The 20780-nt window shown below is 33.5% G+C and overlaps 1 protein-coding gene across 2 annotated transcripts; it reads left to right on the forward strand.

Annotated features, from left to right (window-relative positions):
• The first annotated feature begins 8566 nt into the window (after positions 1–8566).
• On the forward strand, positions 8567–13567 carry LOC129924069 (uncharacterized). Of its 2 annotated transcripts, none has more exons than XR_008775983.1 (2): positions 8567–8698; positions 11323–13567. XR_008775983.1 is itself a non-coding variant. In XM_056017835.1 (2 exons), exons 1-2 carry the CDS (start codon positions 11046–11048, stop codon positions 11972–11974), a joined length of 660 nt encoding a protein of 219 aa, XP_055873810.1. In that variant the 5' UTR covers positions 10451–11045; the 3' UTR covers positions 11975–13191. The 2 variants fall into 2 exon arrangements, 1 of the variants encoding a protein (XP_055873810.1); XM_056017835.1 differs by lacking the exon at positions 8567–8698 and adding an exon at positions 10451–11053 and having other exon boundaries at positions 11323–13191.
• Positions 13568–20780: the final 7213 nt, after the last annotated feature.

Genomic DNA, 20780 nt, shown 5'->3' on the forward strand with positions numbered 1-20780 from the left:
ATATAGATATATTTATTCAAATCATAATATGCATTCATTTATTTGTGGAAATAAAAGAAATGAATTGAAGTATTGTTTGTATATTAATTATTATTATCTTATCTATTAGTATGAAAATTGTAGATCTATTCATTCAAAAGAGGCCCTTAGTGAAACCTGCAGTACCAGGTTCGAATCTCGTTAAAGACTGGTATTTTGAATTTTGGGATACCTCTGAGTCCAACCAGGTTTAATTGGTATTTGACATTAGTTGGGGAAAAGTAAGGTGGTTGTTCATTGTGCTGGCCAAGACATCCTCGTTAACCGTGGTCCACAGAAACAGGTGACCTTTACATCATCTGCCTTATAGATCGTAAGGTCTTTAAAGTTAACTTGTTTATTTAAAAAAAACAACATTTTATTTCAAGATCAATTTTTGTAACTATGTAACTGTTTGAATAACAATGGACGCCAAGAACTAGTTGTTTTTTTTTATAAAGTATCTTAGTTAGTAATTCAAATCAAGATATCTGCCTGGTCATGCATTTTGTGTGATGGACTGTTCAGACTTACCGATGGTTCCGGGTTTAAACCCTGCCCATTCCCATCCCCTGTGGAAATCGGTTCTAAAAAGTTAAATCTAAATCTAATCTAGATTGAAAGATTCTAGTCAAGATTATTTTCATAATTTGCCTGTTCTGTATTATGCATACAACAAAAGAAACAATGAAGTTCATTTTAAATAATAAATCAAATATTTAGAAAAACAACTTGCCTTAAATTTTCTTCTTTGCTGCTTGTTGTTTTAATATGTAGTTTTCAAGTCCTTCCTGTTACTCAAAAGAGCTGGTTTTATTAATCTGTATGTGGCTCTGTTCCAAAAGCAATATAATGAAGCCCGCTATGCATCTTCATCTGAAAAATATAAAATGTGATGAATGTTGTGTTGGACAGAGTTTAAGTCTTAGAAAATGAAAGTTTTACTATTTATAGATTCTGAAAAATTCTAGCTTTATAAATGCAATGTCAATAGACTCAAGTCGTATCGAAATAATTTCTTTTACCATCATTTTTATTAGAAATCAAAAATTAGATCTAACTCTATATTCTAGACTGCCGATACAAAAAATAAAATGTGATTTATTTTTTATTTATATTATATATCCAGAGATTAAGTATCTATTGTATATAGAATTAGAACAGGCCCAGCCTGTGTGGGGGGGAACGAGTTGATGGTGCTACTGTGCACTGAACATAATTTCTTTAAAAAAAAATAGATAAAAATAGATCTGTTTGTTTTTTTCTACAATAGTGCTAACATTTATTTATAGATCTATATAGATCTATTTCAACAATAACAAATGTTTGACCTGAGTAGTTGATGTCTTATTTACAAAGTGAATATCAAAGTGGTAATTAGATCTAGAATCTAGACTAGTTGTAGAAGAAAATTAGATCTAGATCTATACATATCTATGGGATAGGACCAATAGCGAACGCTTTTGTGCCAGTTTTTAGTTTAGAATTTTATAATGAAAACATCTGCGGACTCCTCAGCTATTGGGCTATAAAACTAAATTTGACTCTTTTTTCCATATCAACTATTAAATTTATAATTCAAGTCAACTTGCGGTATGGGTCGGACATAATCAGCTAACGCAATTTTCGCGGGAGTCATAATGAGCGAAAGGCCGTAAAAAATAGCGAAATAGCATGTTAAAATATAGGAAATTATGCTTCAATTAGTTCTATCATCTAACTTCTTCCATGAAGCATTATAACTATTGTCCTCCTTGTGGCATAAAGCCTAAATTTGTTTTCACTTTCTCGTGCTCCACATCTCCTTTCTCTGCTTGGAACTGATGTCTATATAGCCTACGAAACTTGCGATCAATTTTTTTTCTTAAAAGAAATAAAGAAACTACAAAATTCTATCACGCCACCTTCCTATAGGCTACTCCACGTCGTACTACTCTCCATTTCATAAACTCTCGTTACTCAACTATTTTTTTTTTTAAGAAATTATGTTCAGTGCACTTAAGCGCCATCAACTCGATCCCCCCCCCACACACAAGCTGATTGACCCAAAGGCAGATCCCGAATGTGATGGATTGATGATGTATGGAGACAGATCTACAACAGCTTGGTTTTCGGGCATGGAGACGAAAGGCTCAGGAGAGATCTTGTAATTTTATAAATGTATATTATATGGTAACTCTTATATTTATTACTAAATATATAGTTCGCGTTTTTTCCTATCCTGAAATCGAATATTTTCTCCTGGAAAACTGTTGGAGATCTGAAAACCTAATCTCAGAATGGTGGGGTAACCCTGTGAAAATGAATTCTGCACTTCTTTTAAACATTTATACACATATTAATCTCATTAATTAGTAACAAGAGGTTAACCAGACTGTTAAAAAAAAAGGAGGAGGGCAAAACAGAGGTCGCCCCCCCCCCCCCGTATCCTGTATAAGCGCTGTTAAGATCAACTGAAGCGTCATTTCACCCTCACTGGCATAGAGGAAAGTAGCTGCCAGCATATGACCTCTGAGAGACTGTTGGAGAGCTGCGAGTCAAACATTTTAGACGGAAAGAAAATGCAGGAAAATATGCTGGTCGCAACTGGGCGTAGTCATGTGAAACACGTAGTGATGCACTCATCCTTAATCTTCGAAATCGAAGACGTTGGGTTAAGGTTAAAAATAGGCCTATTATTTTAATATTTCAGTTTACAAACAATAACAATAGATAAGACAAAAAGAAAAACAGATTAAATCAGTAACTAAATTATTATTAATGGCTTTTTAAGCTTATAATAGGGGTTTCGCTGAATAGGTTTTCAGTTAAAAAGGTCATTTTGAGCGAACACCCCATAATATATTTTTTTCAACGGAATGAATAGCCTTAGCTATTCTAGCTAACTATTTCCTCGTCAATTTAGAAGCATAATATGCAAATCGCCTTAAGTTCGGACCTATTCTCGTTTATCTGGAAATGTTTTGAGAATGAAATTTCCATACATGTCAACTTTGACCTTTAGCTACGCTTTATTTTATTGAGGGAAAACAAAAGTGAATATGTGGGAAATGTAAAAAAATGTCTTTGTAACACCATTTTATTAGTTCTGCAGTTACTTTTGAAATAAATAAGAATGGATAAAAAATACCAGGAGGTGTTCGCTTTGTATGCCATTTCGCTGATGGGCCTTTCCTATAGATCTAGATCAGATCTTGTACTACAACTTGTAGTAGTTATACTTATAGATCTAGTAGTGAAATCAGATCCACTGAAAGCGAACTGTTGATAATCTAGATAAATCTATAGATCTAGAATTAGATCACATGTGTATTGCAAGCTTTGATAGGCTTTACTTTTCTAATTATTTCTAAGTTTTGATTGAGAGACATCAGTTATGGCAAGGACTAAAAAAATGATAATTTGTTTAGTTGATCATCGAATTGCCACATTAATTATGATTAATTTAATAGTCCGGAATAAGGCCTCTCTAAGCCTAGCTTGCCGGCTAAGTCTGGGTCTTATAAGTTCTAGATCTAGATCTAGAATTACAAATCTACAAGGTCTATTTATTTTTAAGTTTTTTGCCTACATATAGATTTAGAAGTTGAATAATAAGTCCACACGTAGTGTACAGAAAACTTTATCAGCAGTCGTCAATCGAACGTAAACCAATATGAATATGGTTGTTTATATTGGTAAGGGCGAAACCAAATACCGGAAATATCCAAATGTCGGAAATAATAGGATACTAGATCTATAAATAAATATTAGGAGATTATAAGACTTGTCTTCGAAAATCAAGATCTCTCTTAAACTGTCGCTTCTATTTAAGTGAAATTTCGTACACAGGTTCCTTTTACCTCCTAGATGCTTACTAAGAACGGGTTTCGATAGAATAAAAACGTTGGGACCACAATTTGCGAAAAACCACAGGCTTGCTATCAAAGCTTTGTATTTTATTATTGGTATTTCCCAAATCAACTTAATAAGGAAATTATAAGGCTTGTCTCCGAAAATCAAGATATCTCTTAAACTGTCACTTCTATTCAAGTGAAATCTAGTACACAGGTTCCTTTTTACCTCCTAGATGCTTATTAAGAACGGGTTTCGATAGAATAAAAACTTTGGGACCACAATTTGCGAAAAACCATAGGCTTGCTATCAAAGCTTTGTATTTTATTATTGGTATTTCCCAAATCAACTTAAAATAAGGAAATTATAAGGCTTGTCTCCGAAAATCAAGATCTCTCTTAAACTGTCGCTTCTATTCAAGTGAAATCTAGTACACAGGTTCCTTTTACCTCCTAGATGCTTACTAAGAACGGGTTTCGATAGAATCAAAACGTTGGGACCACAATTTGCGAAAAACCACAGGCTTGCTATCAAAGATTTGTATTTTATTATTGGTATTTCCAAAACAACTTAATAAGGAAATTATAAGGCTTGTCTCCGAAAATCAAGATATCTCTTAAACTGTCGCTTCTATTCAAGTGAAATTTAGTACACAGGTTTCTTTTACCTCCTAGATGCTTACTAAGAACGGGTTTTGATAGAATAAAAACGTTGGGACCACAATTTGCGAAAAACCACAGGCTTGTTATCAAAGCTTTGTATTTTATTATTGGTATTTCCCAAATCAATTTAATAAGGAAATTATAAGGCTTGTCTCTGAAAATCAAGATATCTCTTAAACTGTCGCTTCTATTCAAGTGAGATTTAGTACACAGGTTCCTTTTACCTCCTAGATGCTTACTAAGAACGGGTTTCGATAGAATCAAAACGTTGGGACCACAATTTGCGAAAAACCACAGGCTTGATATCAAAGCTTTGTATTTTATTATTGGTATTTCCCAAATCAACTATAAATAAATATTAGGAGATTATAAGACTTGTCTTTGAAAATCAAGATATCTCTTAAACTGTCGCTTCTATTCAAGTGAAATCTAGTACACAGGTTCCTTTTACCTCCTAGAGGCTTACTAAGAACGGGTTTCGATAGAATCAAAACGTTGGGACCACAATTTGCGAAAAACCACAGGCTTGCTATCAAAGCTTTGTATTTTATTATTGGTATTTCCCAAATCAAATATAAATAAATATTAGGAGATTATAAGACTTGTCTTTGAAAATCAAGATATCTCTTAAACTGTCGCTTCTATTCAAGTGAAATCTAGTACACAGGTTCCTTTTACCTCCTAGATGCTTACTAAGAACGGGTTTCGATAGAATAAAAACGTTGGGACCACAATTTGCGAAAAACCACAGGCTTGCTATCAAAGCTTTGTATTTTATTATTGGTATTTCCCAAATCAACTTAATAAGGAAATTATAAGGCTTGTCTCCGAAAATCAAGATATCTCTTAAACTGTCACTTCTATTCAAGTGAAATCTAGTACACAGGTTCCTTTTTACCTCCTAGATGCTTACTAAGAACGGGTTTCGATAGAATAAAAACTTTGGGACCACAATTTGCGAAAAACCATAGGCTTGCTATCAAAGCTTTGTATTTTATTATTGGTATTTCCCAAATCAACTTAAAATAAGGAAATTATAAGGCTTGTCTCCGAAAATCAAGATCTCTCTTAAACTGTCGCTTCTATTCAAGTGAAATCTAGTACACAGGTTCCTTTTACCTCCTAGATGCTTACTAAGAACGGGTTTCGATAGAATCAAAACGTTGGGACCACAATTTGCGAAAAACCACAGGCTTGCTATCAAAGATTTGTATTTTATTATTGGTATTTCCAAAACAACTTAATAAGGAAATTATAAGGCTTGTCTCCGAAAATCAAGATATCTCTTAAACTGTCGCTTCTATTCAAGTGAAATTTAGTACACAGGTTTCTTTTACCTCCTAGATGCTTACTAAGAACGGGTTTTGATAGAATAAAAACGTTGGGACCACAATTTGCGAAAAACCATAGGCTTGTTATCAAAGCTTTGTATTTTATTATTGGTATTTCCCAAATCAATTTAATAAGGAAATTATAAGGCTTGTCTCTGAAAATCAAGATATCTCTTAAACTGTCGCTTCTATTCAAGTGAGATTTAGTACACAGGTTCCTTTTACCTCCTAGATGCTTACTAAGAACGGGTTTCGATAGAATCAAAACGTTGGGACCACAATTTGCGAAAAACCACAGGCTTGCTATCAAAGCTTTGTATTTTATTATTGGTATTTCCCAAATCAACTATAAATAAATATTAGGAGATTATAAGACTTGTCTTTGAAAATCAAGATATCTCTTAAACTGTCGCTTCTATTCAAGTGAAATCTAGTACACAGGTTCCTTTTACCTCCTAGAGGCTTACTAAGAACGGGTTTCGATAGAATCAAAACGTTGGGACCACAATTTGCGAAAAACCACAGGCTTGCTATCAAAGCTTTGTATTTTATTATTGGTATTTCCCAAATCAAATATAAATAAATATTAGGAGATTATAAGACTTGTCTTTGAAAATCAAGATATCTCTTAAACTGTCGCTTCTATTCAAGTGAAATCTAGTACACAGGTTCCTTTTACCTCCTAGATGCTTACTAAGAACGGGTTTCGATAGAATCAAAACGTTGGGACCACAATTTGCATAAACCACAGGCTTGCTATCAAAGCTTTGTATTTTATTATTGGTATTTCCCAAATCAACTTAATAAGGAAATTATAAGGCTTGTCTCCGAAAATCAAGATATCTCTTAAACTGTCGCTTCTATTCAAGTGAAATTTAGTACACAGGTTCCTTTTACCTCCTAGATGCTTACTAAGAACGGGTTTCGATAGAATCAAAACGTTGGGACCACAATTTGCGAAAAAACACAGGCTTGCTATCAAAGCTTTGTATTTTATTATTGGTATTTCCCAAATCAACTATAAATAAATATTAGGAGATTATAAGACTTGTCTTTGAAAATCAAGATATCTCTTAAACTGTCGCTTCTATTTATTTGAAATTTCGTACACAGGTTTCTTTTACCTCCTAGATGCTTACTAAGAACGGGTTTCGATAGAATAAAAACGTTGGGACCACAATTTGCGAAAAACCACAGGCTTGCTATCAAAGCTTTGTATTTTATTATTGGTATTTCCAAAACAACTTAATAAGGAAATTATAAGGCTTGTCTCCGAAAATCAAGATATCTCTTAAACTGTCGCTTCTATTCAAGTAAGATTTAGTACACAGGTTCCTTTTACCTCCTAGATGCTTACTAAGAACGGGTTTCGATAGAATCAAAACGTTGGGACCACAATTTGTGAAAAACCACAGGCTTGCTATCAAAGATTTGTATTTTATTATTGGTATTTCCCAAATCAACTATAAATAAATATTAGGAGATTATAAGACTTGTCTTTGAAAATCAAGATATCTCTTAAACTGTCGCTTCTATTTACGTGAAATTTCGTACACAGGTTTCTTTTAACTCCTAGATGCTTACTAAGAACGGGTTTCGAAAGAATCAAAACGTTAGGACCACCATTTTCGAAAAACCGTAGGCTTGCTATGAAAGCTATGTATTTTATTTTTGATATTTCCCAATCAACTTAATAAGGAAATTATAAAGCTTGTCTTCAAAAACCAAGAAATCTCTTACATTGTCGCACCTATTAAAAAGAAATTTCTTGCACAGGTTCTTTTTACCTCCTAGATGCTTAGTAAGAACAGTTGTTGACAGATTCGAAATCTTGGAACAACCTATGGTGATAATCTGCAGGCTTGCTTTAAAGCTTTTGTATTTTATTTTTGGTATTTCCCGAATGATCTTAATTAAGGACTTAATAAGGCTTGTCTTCGAATCAAGAAATTTCTTAAATTAATTGTTGTTTGTAATCCATTTTTTTTTTTTGTGATTGCTTTTTCGGAATCGACATTTTTGTAATGACTGTTATGTTGGTTTTTTTTTTTTTTGTGGTTATTTAGAATCAACTTCTACTCTTTTGGGGGTGGCTGATTGAATAGACTTGTGCATTTTTCATATATGAACATTATTCGTAGTTTCTGTTTTGAATCGACCTGTTTGTTATTTGTAGTGGCTATTTGAAATCGGCTTGTGCTTTTTTTGGGGGGATGGATCTTTAAAATCGGACTTCTGTGTATTTAAGGGGGATGCACAGTGAGAAAACATTGATCTAGGTCAAAAATATCGATATTTTAAAATTAATTGATTTTAATAGTTTAAAATGTCTAGAAAACGAATTCCCTATCAGAATACTAAAAAAACTGCGCTTTATACATCAATTTTGTATTTTAAAAGTAGATGTATAAGCAAAATTTTGATGTTTTGGTTAAAAATCAACATTTTGTAAGCTAAAGTTGATAAGCTAATGTACGCTCTTATCCCTAACAGATGGTATCGATACAAAGGTCTACTTTTCTAGTTCCGATTATGTGCATGGTTTCTCATTCTATAAATATAAACTTTCAAAATACGTCACTACCTCTTTTTTTTCCCTATATCCTCATATACACACTCACCAAGCCATATTTACGCATGCGCACTATCAAAGCTACATTGGTAACTATGACAACAAAATTTACACGCATGCGCACATGACGTGAACCGGTTCTTCTTCTGTAAACATTTGAAAGCCTCGATTCATTATTCAAACTCAGAAACGCCAACAAAAGGTTATATGTTTGGAAAGAAAAAACGTTACTGTAAGCCCAGAGGAAGACATGCTTCAAAGACAAATGCATAATTACAAAGGTAAGTCTAAATCTAGAGTTTTTTATTTACTAGACCAGCGTGTGCTTACACATAAAATAATGAGATAATCACTTTGCTTCATCAATCTTTGAATTCGACAAACGCAACGTGTTTATCATATCAATGAATCACATCTATATATAGATCTAGACATTAAATAAATATCATGAAAGTGATTGCAAACATAGAGATCTATCCTTTTTTAGATCTAGTATAGATTAGGGACATAGATCACATTAGAACTAGAATGACTAGATATTCTAGATTGACTAGATTGTCACTAGATCTAGACATCTAGATCTAGAATCTAGATTCTAAATCTAGATTATCATGTAGTTGTAGGACTTCAACTTGGTCTTTTTTTTTTTTTAAGATCTAATACATATATCAAGGTTCGTACGCGGTCTGGAAAAAGTCTGGAATTTCAAAATTCAGATTTCAGTCTTAGCATAGAGGCTTCCATTAATAGGCCTACTAGATCTATCTATTGTGAAAGCATGCGCAATCCACGGCATGTCGGTGAAATGCCAGCCAATTTCTAGACGGTGTACTGTAGACTTAAATCAGATTTAGTAATAGATCTAGTCCTAGACTAGTAACTAGTTTATTATGACTGCTGTTATCTTATCTTATATAATACAGACGTTACTTCAAAAAAGATGATGATTAGAAGATGTTATTCTATATTATCTAGATGGTCGATCAAATTTCAGTTAGGCTACCAAAGGTCGGGAAGGTTTTGGCCTAGATTTATTTATGCATGGGCGAAACTCCCCCCCCCCTTTTTTTAAATAAAGAAAACAAATATATCTCGTCAATGACGTCAATATAGAATATATAGAGAGAGTCTAGATCTAGATCTTGAGTCTAAACCAAAAATATTTGGCAACAAGAATGACTTACTAGATCTAGGTCTACTACTAGATTTAAAAGTCTCGATCTATTCGCGACTTAGATAGTTTACTAGATCTAGGTCTACTACTAGATTTAGTCTCGATCTATGACTATGCGCGACTTTTATTACTAGATCTATATCTGTTCTAGGTCTACTAGATCTACTAAATTCTACTAGACTAGATTACTAGATTTAGTCTTGATCTATGCGCCACTTCTTAATAGATCAAGGTTTTCTACTAGCCTAATGTTAGCCTCGATCTATGTGTGATTACCCCCCCCCCCCCCCCCCCCCACACACATTAAATAAAGAAAACAAATTATATTATAATATATCTAGTCAACATAGAATATGCCTATAAGATCGGTAAAACTTCCCATCGAAGGCCCCTAGTTTTTTAGGTTAATTATTTGGCAGCTGTCTATGCGCACTTGAGTCTAAACTAAAAGACTAGGCCTTTAGAATGACTTCCATTACTAGGTCTAGAATTAGATTTAGTCTTCATCTATGCGCAAATTAGATTACTAGATCTAGGTCTACTACTAGATTTAGTACCTAATTTAGTCTCGATCTACGCGCGATTTCCCCCCCCCCCTCCCCATTTAAATAAAGAAAACAAGTTATATTATATCTAGTCAACATAGAATATAGATCTAGATCTTAGTCTAAACTAAAAGATAAAAGACTAGAGCACAAGAATGACTTAGATTACTAGGTCTGCAACTAGATTTAGTCTCGATCTATGCACGATTACCCCCCCCCCCCCTTTTTTTTTTCCCCCAAATCTATTCAATGTAGAATATAGATCTTGAGTCTAAACTCAAAAACTAAAAAGACTTAGAATACTAGATCTAGCATACTTAGCATATAGATCTATAATTATAATCTAGTATGGTTATGAAATAGATTTAGATCAATATTATCAATTTTTACCCCGTTAAAAAAAACAAGTCAGTATTCACATAGGCATAGGCCTATTGTGAATTAGACATAAGTAAGCCACTACTACAAATTAAATTTCAAGTTCAATACAGTTAATCTATCTCTAGATCTTTATTTAAAATTATCTCCTCCAATAGAATTATAGGCCTACTAGAGGTAGGCCCTCTAACCTAGGCTAGTCTAAATAAGTCTTTACTTTTTAACTAGTGTCTAATGTTTACGCCACTAAATATCTATATAAAAATTATAAAACTGTTGGACTAGTTATGAGATTAAGAATAAGATTTTACAACTAAGTTAGGCCTATTGAACTATATAGGGCCTATTAAATTTCCCAAGTCTAAGTGCTACAAGATTAGTGACTTTTTTTCCCCCTTGTACCGTATGTTCCTTAATAATTGAAAATTATTATTACACCCTAGTCCAAACCTCCCACAGTACGACAGGGGTTAGTTATTGGCAGGGTTTGAACCCAAGATCACGAATACAGCAGTCCAGAGCACATATGGCATGCTCAGGTAGCCATCCTTTTTACTGTTAGTAAGTCTGGAAAACATAAATGTCTGGAATTCATTTTCACAAAAGTTGTATGAACCATGATATATAGATCTACATGTAACATGTCACTTTACATTTTTTACTTTTGATGAATACAATATATGATTCCTAAAATGCATTATAAAATTTAAAATAATCTTTATGTTGTACATAAATAGATGTGACGTGTACTTTCATACTATTGAATTTTTTTTTAAAGAACCTCTAATTTTTTTTTATTTGTTTGCAGCTCTGTTTTGGATACAGCTGGATCTGAAGCAGCAACAACGCAGCCTGCAAGTGCAGCTGAACGAAAAATAATTCTAACTGCAATTACTAACGCTGATAACACCAATAAGAGGCTGCCTGAAGATTTCATATACGTCATGATGAATTCAATGGAATTGACCACAATGGTCTCCTTGTTGTGCTATCCACATTGCTTCGACAAAAAATTAACCATGTGCATCACACAATCAAAAGGCATGGCTCATTTGATTAAAATCAAATGCCTAAATTGTGAAACATATTTGTGGCCTGACTGGACCTCAAAAAAAAGTAATAATGTTCATCTGGATATTAATGTCCGTGCTGTCGCTGCATTAAAAGAATCTGGAATCTCGAATTCTAAATTTGATAGGTTTTGTGGACTTATGAGTATGCCCTGCATGCACAGAAATACTTATAACAATCTAGCTAACATAGTCAACACTGCTATAATTGAAGCTGGTGAAGAATGTATGATTAGGGCATCTGCTGTTGTGCATGGAAGAAACATATCACAACCTCTGACTACAGATGATAGAATAAGTTCAACAGGCTGTCCTGTTATTACAGTTTCTTTTGATGGGACTTGGCATAAAAGGGGCCACTCATCTCATTCAGGAATTGGCAGTTATTGATTTTGATACTGGACTCGTCATCGACACCGAAGTCCTATCAAATTATTGCTGTGTTTGTGAGTCAAACTCTGCAGAACTAAATTTTGATGCCTCTAAGCATATGTGTCAAAAAAACTTCAGTGGCTCAGCAAATGCAATGGAGGCCGCAGCAGCATCCAAAATTTGTTCTCACTCTGTGGCATCAGAAAACTTGTTTATGGCATGATGCTGTGTGATGGTGATAGTAAATCACATTCATCTGCCATTACCAGCTCAGGATATGATGTAGAAATCTTAAAAGAGGACTGCATTAACCACATCTCAAAAAGAATGTTTAATACTTTGAACAATTTAAAAATGTCTAACAAAAAAGAACTAAATTATAGGCTTACAAAGCCAAAAATTGAAAAAATTACAAATAACTATTCCAAAGTTCTGCGCCAAAATGCTCCTGACATTCAAAAAAATGAAGCTGGCTGTTATGGGCTCATTTTTTCATATGATGAGCTCAGACCTAGATCATAACCACAGGTTGTGTCCTGATGGCACTACATCTTGGTGTCACACTTTAAGAGATCAGAGGCACTAAAACAGCCATACAAAAAACATAATCAGACCATCACACCAGAAATAGGAAAACTGTTATTTCCTATAACAGACACAGATCTGTTAAAAACATGTTCAAGAATGGGAACACAAAACGCCAATGAATCTTTTCATTCCCTCATTTGGCAAAGATGCCCCAAAACAGAATTCGCAACATTAAAAACTAAGGACGGCGACATACCTTGCTGTTTTAGCCTGTTGGCATCAGTTTTTGACATATTAGGCGTTCCCTGGACACTAAAGAACATTTCTTCTAGTGAGAAAAAGCAAAATGTCAAACTACAGCTTGTTGTTAGAAAAAGAAGATCAATCACATAAGTGTCCAGGAGAAAAAAATTGAAAAAACGAAGAATTGAGCATGAGCACCGGGCAGAGGTTCTCGAAGGTCCAACCTATCAATCAGGCCATTTTAATGAATAGTTTTTTTATTATCTATTATGTTATATTATGTAAATATTCCCCTTTTTTTTTTCATTTTTATGGTTGCAATAAATATTTTATATCATTTTAAAAACTTTAAATGCGTTTTTCTCAAAATGTATTTTTAGGTGCATGTTGTCCACAAGAATCTCAAAATCTTTAGTTCTGTATAATTTAGACTAATAATTTTTCACATGTAGTTTATTGATAGTATATCATAGGTGATAGGCTGCAAAAATTTTCAATATGTTTAATTTTCATAAAAAAAAAAGAAAAATAATGATGTGACCGCAGGTGAAAAATGTGGTCGAAAAAAAATAAAAATTTTAAAAATTCATTTTGAGGTTATGATGCGACAAAATGTATTTAACCCATATACATTTTTTTTTTAGTATACACTTCTTTCACTACATCTTTAATTAGGTGATTTAATGGCTGAAGGTTACAACACATGACTTCTGAACCTGGTAAAGACAAGGGCTTTGAGATTCAGAATATTTATGATACCTCTAAGTCCACCAAACTCTAATGGGTACTAAAAATTAGAGTGTGGTATCAGCCAGGATAACCAACTACTTAGTAGGCTAAAGTTTATATTATTAATTAACATGCATGGCTAGATTCAGTGGCGTCACCCCCCCCCCACCCCCCCAGGAAAACGAAATCTCTCCCTAAAAACAAACAACTATTGTGGGTTTGTTTTGTTTCTTAAAATTGAACAATAAAACTGTAAGCTAAATTATTGATTTGTTACACCCGAATTTAGGCAGTGTTATCACGGATTGGAAAGCAGGAGCCATCTTTCAAAAAGCACGGCCAATTAGAACAAACAAATCAATTAGCTTGGAGATGAAATCCACCTACTCAAAACAATCATTGTCCCAACGCCACCTTGAAAAAAGACTGAGCAGTGACGGCTGAGAAGGATCATTTGAATAACATACCGAGATAATGCTACCAATAAATAGAGAAATATTTTCCAGCACAGGCATTCGCCGTCTACGGAAAGAGGCGACTGAACGTCGATTGACATTTGTGAGATATATCATTAGTGTCAATGTGTAATGCTGAGTTCTTGCTTCCTGGAGTACTCTAGACACGTGACAAGACGAATATTATATAAATATTATAAACTAACTGAAGCTCGTTTCAGCAGACAAACATGAAGTTTATTTTACTACAATAATAATGCACTGCACTCCTTGTTAGTGCTACAAGTCAAGAAATAATAAACAATCCTATCCGCATAGCAGCGGTATCAAATGTATCAATCACGTCCGCATCTCAGCGGGTAACAATAAGAACAATTACTACTAGTGACACTGGAGCTTCAACTATAGATATCCGTTGAAATACGAATAATACCTTAATATTCAATAAGCACATAATGAAATCAACTCTCAAATATTATTAATCAACAATCATTAGTCCATCGACTTTCATCCTATATACATATATATACACCAGTCCAGGAAGCAACGTCCAACCTTCCTGGACCGGGAGCAAAACCTTACTGACTTGACTTGACTGAACTCAAAGTCAACTTTATTCATTCTACTTCCTGTTTTCTACATCAGGAATTCCACGTGTCTTTTAAACTCTTAACATGACGTGAACTTTAGATCATGCAATGTCAACTAAGACTGTGACAATTAGACAAGACGAAACATGTTTACTTAAGTCATCCTTAACACGAAAGCCGAAAAGAGGAGCGCAAAAACATGCCGTCAACGTTTAATCATGGTGTCACACCGATTCAAGAGGAAAGTGTAACGGACTTAGGTTAGTTCTTTGAGGGGCTATTTAAATGCCCCAATTGTATATTGTCAAGAGAGGGGTGTGTAAAAAGTGAAATTGTGTGTGTGTGTTTGTTTATTTTATTAGTTGAGTTGTAGATTGTTTTTAGCACGGGGTTTTTCAGGGGGGGGGGGAACAATAAGGTTTCCTGTGGTCCGTCTAGTCAGAAAGCTGACCTTGTCTGAGTAGGGTGTTGGTGATTGTTTTTCGGTTATTATAGCACGGGGTTTTTCAGGGGGGGGGAGGGGGAGGGAACAATAAGGTTTCCTGTGGTCCGTCTAGTCAGAAAGCTGACCTTGTCTGAGTAGGGTGTTGGTGATTGTTTTTCGGTTATTATGCATAGAGTAAGGAGATGTTATATTATTATTCTTGCTATGTGTGCGTACTGAATATTTGGGGTAATGCTATGATGTGTCATGATACCCTTATGTAATATATTATATTATATATTATATTGTTTGCAGTAAATAAATACTAATTTTCTACTCCTTCGTTGAGTGTAGGCTACTTTATAATACTTGTACGCTTGTAGAGAACTACAGTTTGGGCATAAATTAGCTCTCAAAGAACTAACCTAAGTCCGTTACAGAAAGTAGCTGTGGAGAAAGCTTGCAGCCCTATGTGTCGAATAGCGCGCGAGCGCTTATGTCAATGTGTTTCTCAACATTTTGCATTAATGAAATGTTACTTTTGCCACTCAACTGATCAGATAATTTGTTAAGGGGGAGCGCCTTAATCTCACTCAGAGTTGTCTGGGGGGGGGATCCCCACGTGCCAAACGTTTTTCTACATTTCTGAGCTTCATAATCTCTTTCCCGTGGCGTGTACAACGTAATATTTTTCTCATAATAGGAAAATTACTAGTCAAATCAAATTTTACGATTGACAAGAAAGAAGTGTATGTGTATGCTTGTATCATGCTTACAACTTAGAAATGCAGTTTCGAATCTCTACGGCAGTGCGTCAAACCAGGACCTTACCCTCCACAAACTCAAAGATAAATTAAATGTACCTTCTTTGTTTAACTAAAAAAATACAATAAAAATTTCGTTTAAGAGTCTATAAAGTATAAAAAATTTACAAGCAGGCCTACTTTGTTTCTTTCTTCCAAAACATGGCATATAGTTTTATTATTAATAAGTGGATTTTTTAATTTATGATTTTGAAAAAGTGTACGGGGCTCTACAAAATTTCTACCCCGGGGGGGCCTCCACATAGTTAAATTTAGCCCTGTATGTTCATGCTACACTTTTACAATAAGATGTTTCTGTCGTCAAGAAGCTAACTAAGGCTTAGAGTCGCTTTCCAGTTACCCAACCCCCCTAGACAATGACGTTTACAGCCAGGGCAACTCTTGAGATAGGCCAGCGGTTCTCAACCTTTTTAGTGCTGCAACCCCCTAATAAGATTCTGCACTAAGCATCGAACCCCAACCGTAATTTTTTATTCGTTCACGGACCAAGTTCAATCGCAATTGGCTAATGTTATAAAATCCTAATCGTAATGTCTATATTTGATATTAAACTGTTACTCAGCCCTGAGTTGTCAAGTTCTTTGAATTGGTTGTGTCGTGTGGTACAGTTTGCAGAGAATCTGGGTAGTGAGAAACGTTACAATATATATATCTTTGCCAGTGCTACAAAGCCAAGCAGCTTAATGACTTATAAGTAGATTAGCAAAGTATAAAAGATATAATGAGAAACAAGGTAGTCTTAGACCAAGCTTAATTTAATGATTTAGATATAGTCTTTTTTTTTCTCAAGACTTTGCAGCTACCTTCGTGTACAAATAAAATGACATTGTGCAAAATTTTGAACGCCAGAGTCTTTAGAAAATGTGAATATGTTTATCTTCATGCATAGTGAAAACGAGATTGAATGAATTCTTGTGAATACAATGACATTGTGCTTATTTTTGTGTGAAATTAACACATCTTTGGTAACGAAGTAACATTTTGTTTACACTACAGATGATTATATTGTGATTCGCCTCCTGTAACCATATTTTCTTCATAGAAAATGTATGTTTAACTCTTATAAAATAATTGATTTAATAGAGAAAACTTTTTCAAAGTATTATTATAAAAATTAAAGTGAGTTTACTACTTAACAGTACTTTGTAGTTGGGCTTCTAAGATTGTAATTGAATAACTTTTAAGGCCCTTTTTTCATTGCTCTTTTTATGGTCACTAATAGAAGTTGCTGTAAACTGGTATGCTCCTCCTGACATCCTCCAAAACTTAGTCAGTCATCATTGACACTTAAACATAACAATTCTTAATCTTATCATTGACACTAAGTCATTACCATTCTCAATCTAATCATTGACACTAAGACATTACCATTCTCAATCTAATCATTGACACTAAGGCATTTCCATTCTCAATCTAATCATTGACACTAAAAAATTAGACATAACCATTCTCAATGTAATCATTGACACTAAGACATAACCATTCTCAATCTAATAATTGACACTAAGTCATTACCATTCCCAATCTAATCATTGACACTAAGACCTTCCATTCTTAATCTAATCATTGACACTAAGTCATTACCATTCTCAATCTAATCATTGACACTAAGACATTACCATTGACACTAAGTCATTACCATTCTTAATCTAATCATTGACACTAAGACATTACCATTCTCAATCTAATCATTAACATAACATTCTCAATGTAATCAATGACACTAAGACATTACCATTCTCAATGTAATCATTGACACTAAGACATTACCATTCTCAATCTAATCATTGACACTAAGATATTACCATTCTCAATGTAATCATCGACACTAAGACATTACCATTCTCAATGTAATCATCAACAGTAAGACATTACCATTCTCAATCTAATCATCAACACTAAAACATTACCATTCTCAATGTAATCATTGACACTAAGACATTACCATTCTCAATCTAATCATTGACACTAAGACATTACCATTCGCAATCTAATCATTGACACTAAGTCATTACCATTCCCAATCTAATCATTGACACTAAGACATTACCATTGACACTTAGGCATTACCATTCCCAATCTAATCATTGACACTAAGACATTACCATTCTCAATGTAATCATTGACACTAAGACATTACCATTCTCAATGTAATCATTGACACTAAGACATTACCATTCTCAATCTAATCATTGACACTAAGTCATTACCATTCTCAGTGTAATCATTGAAACTAAAAAATTAGCATTCTTAATCTGAAAATTGACATAACATTCTAAATGTAATCATTGACACTATGACATTACCATTCTCAAAGTAATCATTGACACTAAGACCTTCCATTCTTAATCTAATCATTGACACTAGGTCATTACCATTCTCAATCTAATCAATGAGGTTAAGATGTTTCCATTCTCAATCTAATCATTGACACTAAGACATTACCATTCTCAATCTAATCATTGACACTAAGACATTACCATTCTCAATCTAATCATTGACATAACATTCTCAATGTAATCAATGACACTAAGACATTTCCATTCTCAATCTAATCATTGACACTAAGACATTACCATTGACACTAAGACATTACCATTCTCAATGTAATCATTGACACTAAGACATTACCATTCTCAATCTAATCATTAACACTAAGTCATTACCATTCTCAATGTAATCATTGACACTAAAAAATTAGCATTCTCAATGTAATCATTGACACTAAGACATTACCATTCTCAATCTAATCATTGACACTAAGTCATTACCATTCTCAGTGTAATCATTGACACTAAAAAATTAGCATTCTTAATCTGAAAATTGACATAACATTCTAAATGTAATCATTGACACTATGACATTACCATTCTCAAAGTAATCATTGACACTAAGACCTTCCATTCTTAATCTAATCATTGACACTAGGTCATTACCATTCTCAATCTAATCAATGAGGTTAAGATGTTTCCATTCTCAATCTAATCATTGACACTAAGACATTACCATTCTCAATCTAATCATTGACACTAAGACATTACCATTCTCAATCTAATCATTGACATAACATTCTCAATGTAATCAATGACACTAAGACATTTCCATTCTCAATCTAATCATTGACACTAAGACATTACCATTGACACTAAGACATTACCATTCTCAATGTAATCATTGACACTAAGACATTACCATTCTCAATGTAATCATTGACACTAAGTCATTACCATTCTCAATGTAATCATTGACACTAAAAAATTAGCATTCTCAATCTAATCATTGACACTAAGACATTACCATTCTCAATCTAATCATTGACACTAAGACATTACCATTCTCAATCTAATCATTGACATAACATTCTCAATGTAATCAATGACACTAAGACATTTCCATTCTCAATCTAATCATTGACACTAAGACATTACCATTGACACTAAGACATTACCATTCTCAATGTAATCATTGACACTAAGACATTACCATTCTCAATGTAATCATTGACACTAAGTCATTACCATTCTCAATGTAATCATTGACACTAAAAAATTAGCATTCTCAATCTAATCATTGACACTAAGACATTACCATTCTCAATCTAATCATTGACACTAAGACATTACCATTGACACTAAGACATTACCATTCTCAATGTAATCATTGACACTAAGACATTACCATTCTAAATCTAATCATTGACACTAAGTCATTACCATTCTCAATGTAATCATTGACACTAAAAAATTAGCATTCTTAATCTAAAAATTGACATAACATTCTCAATGTAATCATTGACACTATGACATTACCATTCTCAAAGTAATCATTGACACTAAGACTTTCCATTCTTAACTAATCATTGACACTAAGTCATTACCATTCTCAATCTAATCAATGAGGTTAAGATGTTTCCATTATCAATCTAATCATTGACACTAAGACATTACCATTCTCAATCTAATCATTGACATAACATTCTCAATGTAATCAATGACACTAAGACATTACCATTCTCAATGTAATCATTGACACTAAGACATTACCATTCTCAATGTAATCATTGACACTAAGACATTACCATTCTCAATCTAATCATTAACACTAAGTCATTACCATTCTCAATGTAATCATTGACACTAAAAAATTAGCATTCTCAATGTAATCATTGACACTAAGACATTACCATTCTCAATCTAATCATTGACACTAAGTCATTACCATTCTCAGTGTAATCATTGACACTAAAAAATTAGCATTCTTAATCTGAAAATTGACATAACATTCTAAATGTAATCATTGACACTATGACATTACCATTCTCAAAGTAATCATTGACACTAAGACCTTCCATTCTTAATCTAATCATTGACACTAGGTCATTACCATTCTCAATCTAATCAATGAGGTTAAGATGTTTCCATTCTCAATCTAATCATTGACACTAAGACATTACCATTCTCAATCTAATCATTGACACTAAGACATTACCATTCTCAATCTAATCATTGACATAACATTCTCAATGTAATCAATGACACTAAGACATTTCCATTCTCAATCTAATCATTGACACTAAGACATTACCATTGACACTAAGACATTACCATTCTCAATGTAATCATTGACACTAAGACATTACCATTCTCAATGTAATCATTGACACTAAGTCATTACCATTCTCAATGTAATCATTGACACTAAAAAATTAGCATTCTCAATCTAATCATTGACACTAAGACATTACCATTCTCAATCTAATCATTGACACTAAGACATTACCATTCTCAATCTAATCATTGACATAACATTCTCAATGTAATCAATGACACTAAGACATTTCCATTCTCAATCTAATCATTGACACTAAGACATTACCATTGACACTAAGACATTACCATTCTCAATGTAATCATTGACACTAAGACATTACCATTCTCAATGTAATCATTGACACTAAGTCATTACCATTCTCAATGTAATCATTGACACTAAAAAATTAGCATTCTCAATCTAATCATTGACACTAAGACA

The sequence above is a fragment of the Biomphalaria glabrata genome, chromosome 18 (genome assembly GCF_947242115.1).
Source record: "Biomphalaria glabrata chromosome 18, xgBioGlab47.1, whole genome shotgun sequence".
Classification (NCBI taxonomy): domain Eukaryota; kingdom Metazoa; phylum Mollusca; class Gastropoda; family Planorbidae; genus Biomphalaria; species Biomphalaria glabrata.